The 14,019-nt window shown below is 46.4% G+C and overlaps 2 protein-coding genes across 7 annotated transcripts in view; one reads left to right on the top strand and one right to left on the bottom strand.

The window, feature by feature from the left end:
• The window catches only part of Atxn2 (ataxin 2), a 154,515-nt gene extending 145,446 nt beyond the window's left edge, over positions 1-9,069 (top strand). For 5 of the 6 annotated variants that reach the window (XM_045132103.1, XM_045132102.1, XM_045132101.1 and 2 more), the window contains 4 exons: positions 4,594-4,739; positions 5,447-5,674; positions 7,648-7,816; positions 8,625-9,069. In XM_045132103.1, the coding sequence (XP_044988038.1) occupies positions 4,594-4,739; positions 5,447-5,674; positions 7,648-7,816; positions 8,625-8,653 (572 nt within the window). In that variant the 3' untranslated portion in view covers positions 8,654-9,069. The remainder of the gene's footprint in view (positions 1-4,593; positions 4,740-5,446; positions 5,675-7,647; positions 7,817-8,624) is intronic. The other variant, XM_045132100.1, reaches the window with a different exon arrangement.
• Positions 9,070-10,066: 997 nt separating this feature from the next.
• Sh2b3 (SH2B adaptor protein 3) overlaps positions 10,067-14,019 on the bottom strand; it is a 29,888-nt gene continuing 25,935 nt past the window's right edge. Inside the window, exons 3-8 of the mRNA XM_045132925.1 lie at positions 13,880-13,981; positions 13,711-13,802; positions 13,527-13,621; positions 13,225-13,439; positions 12,978-13,149; positions 10,067-12,855 (exon numbers count right to left, since the gene is read on the bottom strand). Coding sequence (XP_044988860.1) covers positions 12,560-12,855; positions 12,978-13,149; positions 13,225-13,439; positions 13,527-13,621; positions 13,711-13,802; positions 13,880-13,981 — 972 coding nt within the window. The 3' untranslated portion in view covers positions 10,067-12,559. The remainder of the gene's footprint in view (positions 12,856-12,977; positions 13,150-13,224; positions 13,440-13,526; positions 13,622-13,710; positions 13,803-13,879; positions 13,982-14,019) is intronic.

Genomic DNA, 14,019 nt, shown 5'->3' with positions numbered 1-14,019 from the left:
TTCTTATGTTAAAGAGACTAAATTTTGAAGTAGTGGATGACTGTTAAATGCCAGATTTAAGATTTAAAGAGCAATTTGTGCTTTAAATTTTCATTATTTTTGCCATGACTTGATATTCAAAAATAAGTTTATAATTATTTGGTGCCCAGGGTATATTAATCAATAAACTCAATCATTTAAAGGATGCTCTTTAAAAGGGACTCTTTCTGTCTGTGTACAGCATTAAAGGGAACATGTCTGTGATAATATATGTAAAGTGTAGTGATGATTTTTAACCACACTGTTTGAGGTCTCATGTAGCTATCCTCACCATCTTACTCGTTAGTAGATGCAGAGTCATTTCCATGGTAAGTAGCTATAAGATCTGTAGTCAGCCCCCTAAGTATTATCACTATGTAAAGAAACTAATAGTTGGACTACTATTTGCAATTTTATTTGCTGTAATTTTGCCATTATTTTACAGACAGCTTGTTGCAGTTTGGTTAAATTGCTTTTTATTCCCTCCTTGAATTTTCAACTTTCATTCATGTCGCTTTTTTTGGAATTTTACATCACTTAAAAGTTGGAGGATTGTATTTTGTTATATTGTAAAGTTTTGCAATGCTGCTAATCACTAGTGACTTGAGCATCCAGGGCCAAAATGACAAAGACCTTTACAAATTAAACACAATGCCTTGTGGACAGAATTTGCTTCTGTTAACATCATACTCTAGGAAACTTTGTGGGGCATGGTTAATGTTAAAAGGATTTGACCAATGGCATATTTAGAATTTTAAATGCTTATGTCAAGGAACACTTTGAGCGAAAAACTTCTGGACAGAGTGGGACCCAAAGAGGCAGTCCTTTATCTTTGCTCCAGGTTGACCTGGAATTCACTATGTAGTCTCAGAGTAGCCTAGAACTCCTACCTCTGCCTCCCAAGTACTGGAATTAAAGGCATGTACCACCACGCCTGGCTAGATAGGTTTTGTAAATATTTAGTTTAGCTGATGAATGGTCAGCTCAGACTTTTCCTGGAATCAGTTCTTCAAATTAGCAGGTATAGATAATTATTTGTTTATTTGAGAGAAAGAGGGAGGGGGGAGAATGGGCACGCCAGGGTCTCCAGCCACTGCAAACAAACTACAGATGCATGTGCCACCTTGTGCATCTGGCTTATGTGAGTCCTAGGGAATCGATCCTAGGTCCTTTGGCTTTGCAGGCAAGTCCTTTAACCACTAAGCCATCTCTCCAGCCCTCCTTTGTCATTACTCTTCACTGTCCTTTAAAAGGGACCTTATTGTATTTTTGTGATTCAAGTGTAACTTTAACAATTTCCCTGTTCATTTCAACATTCAAGGGAGACTCACATGAGCTAGATGAACAAAGGAAAATGTTTCTTCTAATTAAACATCCTGAAAATGTGTTATTTGGAGTTTGTGATATATACATCTTGATTTTGTTTTAATAATGCCTTGTAGATTATTTGGTTTAAAGGTAGGGAGGTGATGGGCTTTATTTATGTTTAAGATTTTTATGAACAAAGCCTGTGCAAGTCCCTCATGGAGTTTCCTTACAGTGAGTGTCTGCTGTGCATAAATATCAGAGCTAGAGGACAGCTGATAACACCACAGAGGCACTGTTCAGAAATGAATATGGAGCTGGACAAGATGGTGTGCCCTGCCTACTTGACAGGCTGAAGCAGGGGCCCTGACAGAGCTTAGGAGTTTAGGGTATGCTCGGTTACATAGAAAGATCTTATACATTTAAATGTGGAGAGATGGCTTAGCAGTTAAGGCATTTGCCTGTGAAGTCAAAGGACCTGGGTTCAATTCCCCAGGATTCACCTAATCTAGATGCACAAGGTAGTGCATGCATCTAGAGTTTGTTTGCAGTGGCTAGAGGCTCTGGTGTGTCCATTATCTCCCTCCCTTTCTTTCTGCCTCTTTTGCAAATATTTTCTTTTAGTTTTTTTAAAAAGAAAAGAAAGTAGCCTAGCTACATATGGCTCTTTTAATTATTCAAAAATGAAAGTTTGGAGGCTGCTGGGCATGGTGGCTCATGCCACCAGGACTCAAGAGGCAAAAGTAGGAGGATCACTGTAAGTTCGAGGCCAGCCTGAGAATACATAGTGAATACCAGATCAGCCTGGGCTAAAGCAAAACCCTACCTCAGAAAACAAAACAAACAAAAAAGTTTGGGGGCTGGGGAGATGTCTCAGAGACTGATCAGGTTTAATTCCCCAGCCACCCACATAAAGTAGTTTATGCATCTGATCTGTGTGCAGTGGCAAGAGTTCTTAAAGACTATATACACACACAAACATGTATATACATACACAAATAAATTTAAAATAAAATAAATGAAGTAAAGTTTTAAATGTAGGCTTTTGGGAATAATAATAAGGGCTTAAATTTTGTTTTGTTTATCAGAGTCTTGTATGTTGCCTAGGCTGGTCTTCAGCTCCTAGGTTTAAGTGATCCTCCATCCTCAGCCTCTTAAGTAACTGAGACTATAGATATGAGCCACTACAGCTTTATATCAGGTCAGTTCCTAAGCAGTTTGGGGTACCTAGTTGTGAACCGTGCTGGGGATGGTAGTGCAAGTCTGTAATCCTATTATTCACTTGGAAGGTTGAGGCAGGAGGATGTGGAGTTCAAACCTGGGCTATGTAATAGCAAGATCTTTCCTGAAAAAAGTTATGTTAGAAGTATAATAAGCCGGGCGTGGTGGCGCACGCCTTTAATCCCAGCACTCGGGAGGCAGAGGTAGGAGGATTGCCATGAGTTCAAGGCCACCCTGAGATGACAGAGTTAATTCCAGGTTAGCCTGGACCAGAGTGAGACCCTACCTCGAAAAACCAAAAAAAAAAAAGAAGTATAATAAAGAAGCCGGGTGTGGTGGCACACACCTTTAATCCCAGCACTCGGGAAGCAGAGGTAGGAGGATTGACATGAGTTCAGGGCCACCCTGAGACTCCATAGTGAATTCCAGGTCAGCCTGGGCTAGAGTGAGACCCTACCTCGGAAGGAAAAAAAAAAATACACACACACACACACAGACACACACGAAAAGTAAAGACCTTTAGTAAACCAATGAGTTAGAATGAAGAGACTGCTTGCCCAGACTTGTGAAACTATCACACCCAAGAAGGTAGGTCATAGCTTCCAGAAAACAGTCACTACTGTTAAAAAGTTTCAGAGATGCTGCTCCTGCAGTTTTCTTGTTAAAGATGTTACCATTCTTGTTGACTCTTACAGTCTGGAAAAGTTTGCAAGTATCTGACAGTACTGCTTTGTTTCATCTAAATTGAGGAGCATTGGTGATGGCTGTGGCCTGGGCAGTGGATGCACAGGTGATCCCAGCTCTGGCTTTCTTCCTTGCTCATCCTCACAAAAGATATTTTGACCTCTGCGTAGCATGCTGTTGGTACTGAAGTGCTGGGCCTTGCACCATCACATTTTAGGACTGCTTCCCATGCCTGGCCCTCTGTACACCGTTGAGGCGCAGAATGCACCACAGTTCTCAACACTGGCCACTCTCAGCAACCTCAGTGTTGACCCTTCAGTGTGCCTGCTTCTCTTCTGCCAGGCCCATACATACCTGAAGAATATGAAAACTGTCAGCCTCATTGCTGTGTGGGGGCTTGGCTTTGAAGGGATCATAGGGTTCATTTCTTAAGAGAAGCCTGTGACTTGATAGTGCTCCATTCTGTGCTTACACCACGGGGTTACATCTATCCAATGTGGTGCACAGAGCCACTGGGAGCAGTGGACAGACACCTCCTTCCTGGGCTTTCCATAATCACACTGCTGTTTTGCCAAGGCTCAGGCACACACCCTAGTGCTTGATCTCCTTTTCTTTGTACTGGGGTACAGTCCCAGATTATATACATAAAGAATTGGCTCTGGGTCTCTGTCTTTATGATTGTTGTTGTTTGAGGTAGGCTCTCATTGTAGCCCAGGCTGACTTGGAACTCACCCTGTTGTCCCCAAATTCATAGTAATCTTAATTACCTCTGCCCCAAGTACTGGGATTAAGGGCCACCATGCCCGGCTTATCAATATTTTAACAGGCCCATCCTTTTGAAGGTAGTTACTCTTTCTACACAGGTCATTCTTATCTTCAGGGGTTTTTTCTATAGCAAAGTAGATTGTCAGTAGGGAACAGGATAATGAAGAGCAGCTTATGATTGGCCAAGATAGCAGTGTATCCCTGTCTTTGCACCAGCTCCAGAGTAGTAGCATGGTGAGGGTAGCCAGATGGTGACTATTTGGGGGGAAAAATGTGATTGTCTCTTCATGTGCATCAGTCTGATTATTGGAGTTCTTTCATTATTGGAGTTGTTTCAAGTGTCATTACAGAAATCCAGGGACAATTCAAGTAAATTGAAGCTAATTGTGAATATAATATATGTAGCTCTGATATGAAAATAAAATACTAAAACAAAACAAAACAAAATACTATTCTTCATTGTTTTCAAGACTGTGTGTGGTTTAAATAGATACAGAGAATGGTAGCAAGAATTAAATTGTGACGGCTGGGAAAGCTCAGTGAACGAAGCATACAGAATGGCCACAGTTGTCATTAAAGTTCCTTTTCCTTTTACTGCAGTTTCCACAGGCTCCCTCGCTCAACAGTATGCACACCCTAATGCCACTCTGCACCCACATCCTCCACATCCTCAGCCTTCAGCTACACCCACTGCACAGCAGCAAGGCCAGCATGGTGGAAGTCATCCTGCACCCAGTCCTGTGCAGGTAAGGAGCGGTACAGCCTGCACACATCTGCTGTCTGGTCCTCACAAGATGCAAGGTACCATGGGGTCAAAACAGTGCAGCCACCTTCTCAAGGGCAGCTGCCTACAGCACCAGGGATCCTTCAAAGTGTACTAAACTCCATATCTCACAGTGATTGGATAGTACCGGAAACAATGTGGGAAATCTAATTAAATAAGAAGTTAATAATTTAGCACAAAGAAAGTTCGTGTGTGTGTGTGTGTGTGTGTGTGTGTTTATTCAAGATAGGTTTTGCTGTAGCCCAGGCTGACCTGGATTTCACTATGGAGTCTCAGGGTGGTCTTGAACTCGCACCACTCCTCCTACCTTTGCCTCCCAAGTGCTGGGGCTAAAGGTGTGCACCACCATGCCTGGCTCATTGTTTTTTGGGGTTTTAATTTCATTCCAAAAGCTTGTATAAGAATTGATTTCCTGCTTGCTTCTTTAGCCATGTTTGTTAGCTCCCTGGTATATAATTTTATGTCTGATCTCTGCTTGATTGGGACTTGTTAACTGCCAGACTTAAGCTCCCCAGAAAATGTCTGACAGAAGGCACCCACATTCTTGTTCTTCTCTCCCTGTACTTCCCGGGGCCACGGGGGGAGTTTGTTTTCATGTATGAAGCTGTATAATCCTAAGTCTTCTCACTAAAGAAGCTTTTCTCTCAGATCTTTTCCATTACTTTGCAGCACCATCAGCATCAGGCTGCCCAGGCTCTTCATCTGGCCAGTCCACAGCAGCAGTCAGCCATTTACCACGCAGGGCTGGCACCAACCCCACCTTCCATAACACCTGCCTCCAATACACAGTCGCCACAGAATAGTTTCCCAACAGCACAACAGACCGTCTTTACCATCCATCCTTCTCACGTTCAACCGGCATATACCAATCCACCCCACATGGCCCACGTACCTCAGGTAAACCAGCATTAGCCAATTCTCTGTAAAGGCCAAGTAGGATATGGTGGTTGTCAGAAGCAGGGAGGAGCCAGATGCTCCCCAAGCCAGGAAATCCTATGTGTGGTGCCATCTGCCTGTCTCCTTCTCCCTGCTCAGTATGTGATCTGGCCCTTGGTGAATGTTACCATGATTTTGTAATGGAATAAGTGAAGTTGTGACTGGTCAATCCTTTAACGTTTCCCAGCTGAGACTTTAAAAGCATCTTTTGAGTATGGAACGCACCCCCAGTCCCTTTCTGTCTGCTTTGCTATGTCTCTATACCCTCACTTCTATGTGTATATGTGTGCACATACATACACTCCTACATGCACAGGAGCCTAGTAGGGACAGTATGTAGGCCTTCACCGATTCTCACTTCTGTGTGGTAACTGCTGGTCTTTCTAGCTTGAATTTTAGTCACCTGAATACCACAGAAATGTCTCCAGTTGTTTCCCTGGTTCTTGCTCCATTCTTGGTGAATCATGTGTTGTACTTCTGAGAGGGTTTGGCATTGTACTTGGTGCACATATAAGTGGGAACTCCAGGGATTCCTGTCTTAGAAAGCAGGCCTATGAGCAGTGTGGAGCTCACCTTCAGTGTCAACTCCAGGTGGAGAGGTATGGTTGCTATCTGCATCAGCTGCTGACAGGGCCAGGACAGGGTGGGTTCTCTTTCTAAGGAGGTTATGCCCTGAGTGGGAGGCCCTCCTTGGAGCTGTTGAGTGAATTGGCTGCCTCATATCTCTACTCCTTTTGTAACAGAGCTGAGGTGGGTCTTGCCTATGAGTTACTGACTGAATTCTATTTCCTGTCACATAGTACACCAGTGAGACTTTGGCAAATGTGGGTTAGCAACGTGACATAGTTGAGTCTCTTGTAGAAGGCTAGCTTGTTAGTAGATGTCCTTCCCCACAGTGCTGAGGGTTGTAAGGTAGGTAGCACTGCCATTGATTGGCTGATGAAAGTGGGGAGGGGAGCCAGCTTGGTCAGCGTGAATATGTGATTTGGTGAAGTCAGTTTTATGAGAGTTAGGGTCCTGTCTAGCAGAGTCTGGTGGCCAAATAGGTTTGTGAACATAGATGTAAAATCAAGTCTCTTTAAACCTCACTTGAGTGTTTTTTGTGCTGGAAGAACATAAAGGCCAAGAGAGAAACCCACATGTGCTATTAGAGTAAAAACAGTGCTTCATTTGAGATTGATGGTGTAGAGCAGTGTGCAGTATGGGAGGCAGGAAACAGGCCTCTTCTTGGTTTGCCCACTCACTGCAAAGCTGGGTTCTGGCTCGTGGGGCTGACTGAAATCACCTTTTCAACTTGGACTCACTGCCACTTGGGGCAGGGACTGGTCTGTCCCAGATACTTCAGACGACTTCCCATCTCACCAGAGCCATTAACTACCCTTTCTCCCACTCCATCAGCCCATCTGAGCGAGGGAGCCCAAGTGTTCCTTCACCTGAATCTTAGTGAGCCCTTCAATTTGGGGAGGGATAAATGTGGAGAGGCTCAGGGACCCACATATAAGGACACACTTGAGGAAGGCAGCCACCCTATTCCCTATCCCAATATGCCATTTTCTTGTCAGCCATTTTCTTATTTGAAAGGGATGTTCTCTGTAAGATTACCTCTGGCCCTTAGCCATTGCAAGATGAGAAAGCTGCCTTGGATCAGAGCCCTGCTTTTTGTGAAGACTTGTCCTATGCAACAGAAGTCAGTGATCACACATGCAGCTGACTAGGACTCTGAGGCCTGGTTTTATCCAGGCTCACTTGTTGGCCTGACTGACATCCCTGTAGAATATACCAAAAGGTGACCCAAACAGTGTTCCCAGAGAAAACCAAGGGGCCCTGAGGCCTGTCTTTCCCCTTCCTGAGTCCCAGCCCAGTGAAAGGAACAGTTGACATGTTGTTTAAGACGGAGATGTTGCCTGTATGCGTAAAAGAGCTCTCTGTTTCAGGCTCATGTACAGTCAGGAATGGTTCCTTCTCATCCAACTGCCCATGCGCCAATGATGCTAATGACGACACAGCCACCCGGCGGTCCCCAGGCCGCCCTCGCTCAAAGTGCACTACAGCCCATTCCAGTCTCGACAACAGCGCATTTCCCCTATATGACGCACCCTTCAGGTGAGGCGTGTGTGTGCAGGGGCCGCCGGGGCACCCAAAGCATTCTGCTCGCACAGATCAAATGGCAGGCAGGGCCAGTGCTTCGAAAGCCCAGCACCTGAGAGAGAGTAGCAAGGCCTGTCCAGGTGTGCACAAGAGGGACTGTGATGATCAGGCAGCGCTAGGGGCTGAGCCTCCAGAGCTGGGTCTGTGTGTGTTCTGATGGTATCAGGATTGGCTGGAGAAGCAGCAGCCGCAGTCTGGGTAGCTGATGCATGCTGAGGACTCAGTTGGCCGCTTTTGTTAGTATGATAGGCTTGACAGGGATGTGTGATCCTTCCTGAGTCCCAACAGGCTGACATGTGGGGGGTTATGCCCATGCCGAGTTTGCTTGTAGTTTGGAGAATACTGATGAGCATATGGTGTGTGCGGACTGGTTTGAGTGTAGTTTCAGCCCCAGCCTGTGCCCTGACACAGGACACCCATGATGTCTCGTACTAGATGGCTGCCGTGGCGATACCTCAGTCTCTCCTGTGACTCTGAAAGCATATTGGTGCGTGGCTAGTATTTGGGGGTGGGGGATGTCAGGCTTCTGTTCCTGTCCCGTAAACAAGTCTTCTGGGAGTTTGTTTTTTTTTTCCTCCAAACGTCTGACTGGTTTGTCTCCCCACCTTACACCCCTCACTTGGTTGCAGATGGGAGGGGGAAGTGCATTATACCTTCAGTCTGTACAGCTAGCATGAGAGTAGTTAACAGTGTGGTGCAGACACTAGGCTGATGGGCAGTAGTGCCAGTGTTCCCTTTAAAAAGCCACTTTTCTGTTTTACAGTACAAGCCCACCACCAACAGCAGTTGTAAGGCTGCCCTGGAGGAACCGAAAGGCCAGATTCCCTCCTCCCTTCTACTGCTTCTACCAACTGGAAGCACAGAAAACTAGAACTTCATTTATTTTGGTTTTTTTTTTTTTAAAGATATGTTGATTTCTTGTAACATCCAATAGGAATGCTAACAGTTCACTTGCAGTGGAAGATACCTGGACCGAGTAGAAGCATTTAGGAACTTGTGGGTTGTTCCATAATTCCACACGCTGTTTCAAAGTCCCGCAAGTACCCCAGCTCTGCTTGCCGAAACTGGAAGTTATTTATTTTTTAATGGCCCTTGAAAGTCATGAACAACACATCAGCTAGCAAAAGAAGTAACAAGAGTGACTCTTGCTGCTATTACTGCTTTAAAAAAAAAAAAATCAAGACTTGGAACGCCCTTTTACTAAACTTGACAGAGGATCAGTAAATTCTTACCGTCAAACTGACGGGTTATTATTTATAAATCAAGTTTGATGGGGGTGATCACTGTCTACAGTGGTTCAACTTTTAAGTTAAGGGAAAACTTTTACTTTGTAGATAATATAAAATAAAAACTTAAAAAAAATAAAAAAATAAAAAAAGTTTTAAAAACTGATACCCCGGTTAGTGTGTGTTTGTGGGAGCCTGGCAGCAGCAGCACAGGTGGGTGGCATGCTGTTTCAGGCTCTTTGAAGGTGTTTGTCAAATCACTCTTCTTCTTCACATTTAGTTCTGGCTCAAAGTATCTAGAAAAAACGTCAAGACTGAGATACTGTCTCTGATGGATGGATTAGTAGTGGACTTCAGCAGGAGGAAAGCTGGGTGGCCAGAGGTGGGCAGCACTGAAAGTTCACGTCACAACGCAAGCAGGTGCAGACTATGTAAGCTTCTTTTTTTCTGTCTCCCAGAACCAGTGTGTATGATCTGAAGTTGACCAGGCCTGTGTTACCAGTAAGGGGTCAGGAGACACTTTTTCATTATTTAAAAAAAAAAAAAAAACTGCTACTACAGTAGTTTTAGTAGTAGAGGGCAAGGAATGTGGCTCAGTGACAATCCCTTGCAGGAGGCCCTGGATCCGATCTCTAGTACCAAGGGGTGAGGGGAGGGCGGGGAGAAAGAAAGGCTGCGAGATACAAGGGTGTACAAAGTAACATCTTTGCTTACTGACCCCCTACATGTTTGTTCTTTTGGTCTTACTCTAGCCCAGGCTGACCTTGAATTCACTATGTAGTCTCTGGGTGACCCCAACTCAAAATGATCCTCCTAACTGCCTCCCAAGTGCTGAGATTAAAGGCATGGGCCACCACACCTGGCTTTTAAACCCCTATGTTTTTCTTAAAACACAAGGGGAAAGAAGGCACGTATTTGAGCAGGGGAATTAAGTGTCTTGTAGAGAATCTAGTCTTCAAACACTGGCAACAAATCAAGATTCTGAAAACTTTTTTTTTAATCCACATAATAGCAATTTGTACATTATAGCAAAATTTGCATTATTCAAGAATAAGTTACTCGTACAGTACGTAAACAATACATAAAAATTTGCCAAATACCTTCTGCCTATGATGATAGATGAAACCCTTGGTGTGAATCACAATAAGTTGCTCATTCCAGCCAAACACTGGATGTCAGGTGTGTCCTTGTGAGGCAGTGGATAACAGTTTATCACATCAGCGCTAACATGACATTTGCAACAGGAGAGAAAACATGAAAGAATCTCAAGGAAGAGAGCATGCCTTGTAGGCCAACTCATGTAAAAATAGTGTTGTCTGGCCCAAAATTTTAACGACTGTTCCTTTTTGCTCTGTGGTCCAGAAATGATCGAAGGCAGAAGATTTATCTATACCACATAAAGCCATATGGGTTGCTGGTCTAAAGTCAAGGCAGGTTAGTCAACTGGATTCTTTGGTGCTGGTGACTGCTTGTTAGTTTGTAGAAGTTCCGTGGTCAGGTGAAGGAAGTTATGGTGCTGGGGCACTGTCAAGTTGTCCTGGTGGTCTCTTAAATAGGGCTCACTGCAGGGACCCTGACACTTCCTCCCCTCCCAGTATGGCCTCAGTGCCAGTGGTGGTCAGTAAAGACGTGGAATGGGGCCTGCTGCTGATAATTTGTAAGGGAATCTAGCCCCTTGCGACCAACCTGATGTGCTCTAGCAGAAAGAAAAGGCATTGCTAGTGTTATTGTCAGAAGCTGTCTAGGAAGAGTAACTTCAACTTACGGTCTCACAAAAGCATGCAGCCAGGTGGTTGCTATGTTGGCAGTGCCTGACTCTCAGGACTACTTGAGAAATGCATACTAACAGGCTGTGGAGAAATGAGTGCCTCGTTTGAAGCTGTTGGAGCTTCTGACTGGGGTTAGAGGGGAGCTGTCACCTCTTTCCTGTGGAGATGGGTAAAACCTAGACCAGTGACTACAGAAGTACTTTTCTCTGAGCAGAATATTGCTTATATCTTTGGTTCATCTTTCTTAGCATTTATTCTAAAGAAACCTGTTTGTAGAAAAATCCTTAAAGACCACAAACATGTATCCATATTGGATCGGGTTTTGATTCATGAACACGGGTAGCTGCTGCTTCTATAGAGTTGTAGAGTACACATAAGTAGCTAGAAGGAACAGCACAAACCCTTGGTCCAGGTAAGGCAGGACGTGCTGTTAATCAGGCCAGGTGTTACCCTTACCTGAATGACATCTGGAACTGCTGTGCTGTGTTAGACTCCCAGTAGCAGCCAACTCCACTGGTCCCTGCTTCTACTTCCCCTGTAACAATGTCACTTGTGAAAAGCAAGTATAGTGAAGGTTTGACTTCAGGACCTCCCTAGATGGGGAGACCATGCCCAGGGACACACGCTGATCTAGCTCCAGAACGCTAATTGTGGGCTGTTAGGGCTACAGTGCCAGATTCCTACCTTCCATGTTCCTACAACACGTTTTTGGGTATTTTTAATAGGCTATTATTAGGGCTAATAGGTGCTTAGGGGCCTGTGGATGAAAGAGTCAAAAGCTCAGGAGCCCTTCCTTCCCTTTGTGCTTGTCCCTCCCCATCCAATTGTTTCATTTGCCATAAAGCTGCTGTAAACCAGAATCCAGTTTTTTAAATATTCATAAGGCACCAGGGTAGAATTGTTCCTTGCCACCCTCTTTCAGCAATTGCCTGAATGTCCCTGAAAGGGTGACCATTCTGTACATTAGGGAGGACACTGGCTACCCAGCAGCAGGCAATACTGTCCTGAGGAATAAGCAGACAAGGACGCCAACATGCCCCAACCAGGAGCAAGTCAAGTGCATGTGCTTGGCTGTCCCTGACTGCAGAACGGCACAGGTACTAGTGGGACAGTGCAGTGAAGTAAGCCATGGTTTCATGTGGAAACCTGAATCTTCTAAAAGAAATTAATATGAGGTAAATGTTTAAAATCATTTTTGACCGTTAGCCTGTCCCTCTGGCAGAGCTTTGTCCTAAAGCTGATCGAAGCAGGATTAGGAGCAGTCACCTGTCGCATAGCACATGGTTACGCCACGAAACTGAAGCTACAGTGGAGAAACCATGAAAGAATCCAGGGCTTGTTAGTGTTTTGTGCTCCCTGATGACCCTACCTGGTAGAAAGTCTGTCATCAGTGGTGACAGTGTAAGTAAAAGAACAGTTTCCATTGCCAGCCCTGTCCTGCCTGCCCCACCTCCTCTGAGAGGTGGGATCTGGGCCATAGGCACCAGCAGGCAGAGTCTATGCGCAAGAACCACATCTGTAAACAGTGGGAGAAAGCCAGGGGCTGGAAGAGGCTGACAGAGGCCTTCTGAGAGGCCTGACAAAAGAAGGGGGACATCCTTTCTGGAGAGGGCTGATAGTGTCCCACAGCTCTCTGCAGGGAAGGAAGATGGTTACATTCACAAGTTTGCCTGTCTGCCGAGACATGCACCCCACACAGCCTGTCACAGAGGGGTATACTGGTTGTCAATGGCCCGCAGGTGGCTCCGGGAAGATGTGTCCATCTCATAGTCTGAGTCCCGGGTGCCGCTCACAGACTGCAGCTCCAAATGCCTCAGGCTGTCAGCCAGCTCTTCAGGTGAAGGCACCAGGTGGAAGATCTGCTCTGGGGGTGACACTCGGCCTGGGAGGGCCTCTGGGCCAAGTCCCTGGGGACAGCCAGCAGACCTGAGGTGAGGCAGGCCCAGCTCCGAGTCCCAGTGAGGGAGGGAGAAAGGGAAGAGGACAGTGCTGCAGGAACCTGGATATGGGGCCGGGAGAAACCATACCATGCATGACTCTTGACACAGTGTGACTGGACACTAAAGTTATCTTCCACCCTCCCTGTAATGGCCCTCCTTCAGCAAAGAGCTTAGGTCCTACCTGGAGTCTGAGAAACCACCACCACGTAGCTGGAGAGGCGGACGTCGCAGGCGGCACCACACTCCAGAGGGATGGGTGAGCGCTGGAAGTGGCGGAGCATGTCCACCACAGAAGGAAAGTGCAAGTGCTGCACGCGGCACTGACCACGCTCTGTCAGTGCTAGGCGCAGGTGCTGCAGAGGAGGCCGAGGTCAGCCTGCTGCCCAGGCTGCATGGCCCTGGCTCAAGCCCCGACCCTCTCTCTGTACCTTGGCTCTGCCCTGGAAGTTGAACGTGAGCACATACTCCCCTCGCCGGGACTCACTCTGCCGCACCAGGAATACACCATGAGCGTCGGGGCCCTGCACTTGAACCAGCTGTGCAGCCTTCACTCTGGAGATGGGGCCATGGAACCAGGGATAGCAAGACAGGAAATGATCCGTTTTCTGGCAGGCTGGGTCCAACAATGCCCCAGGAGAAGCACCTGGCAGAGAAAATGGGCACTGGTGACCCTGTGGGGGGGGGGGGGCATGAATCCAGCATACCCACAGACTGAAGGCTTGGCACACACCTTGGTCAAGGGAGTCTGTGCTTCCCCTTGGCGAGCTAGCCAGGCTCGGGTCAGGAGTAGGGGGAAGGGGCAGCTCTGCGTCCACGTTCTCCAGCCTGCAGGGAAGAAGGTGAGTAGGATGGGGTGGGCTGGGCAGGGAAGGCCAGAGCAGAGCCAAAGCTAGGCAGGAGCAGGCAGACCTCACCATTGGCCTGTGCTTGCCCCAAGTTCAGCCAGCCATGAATTCAACTGCTGCTCGTCGCCCACCTCAAAGATGATGTCTGTCCGGTCCTTCACCTGTAGAGGAAGGGGACAGCTTGTGGGTCTGAGGACTGGGCAGCTTCACCCAGGGTGTCTCACAGCACTGCACTCACCTTAAGCACAAAGGTGTAGAGGTTGTCTGGCATCTCCAGGCGTGTGCACTGCCTGACTTCCTGGATGCTGGAGCAGGCTGCTTGGAGCTTGGGCTTTGAACTCTAGGAGACCAAGAGGGTTGTTTGAGGTTGTCCCTGGC

The sequence above is a fragment of the Jaculus jaculus genome, chromosome 13, assembly GCF_020740685.1.
Source record: "Jaculus jaculus isolate mJacJac1 chromosome 13, mJacJac1.mat.Y.cur, whole genome shotgun sequence".
NCBI lineage: Eukaryota > Metazoa > Chordata > Mammalia > Rodentia > Dipodidae > Jaculus > Jaculus jaculus.
The sequence above is the reverse complement of the archived record's forward strand: the minus strand, read 5'-3'. Positions and strand labels throughout refer to the sequence as shown.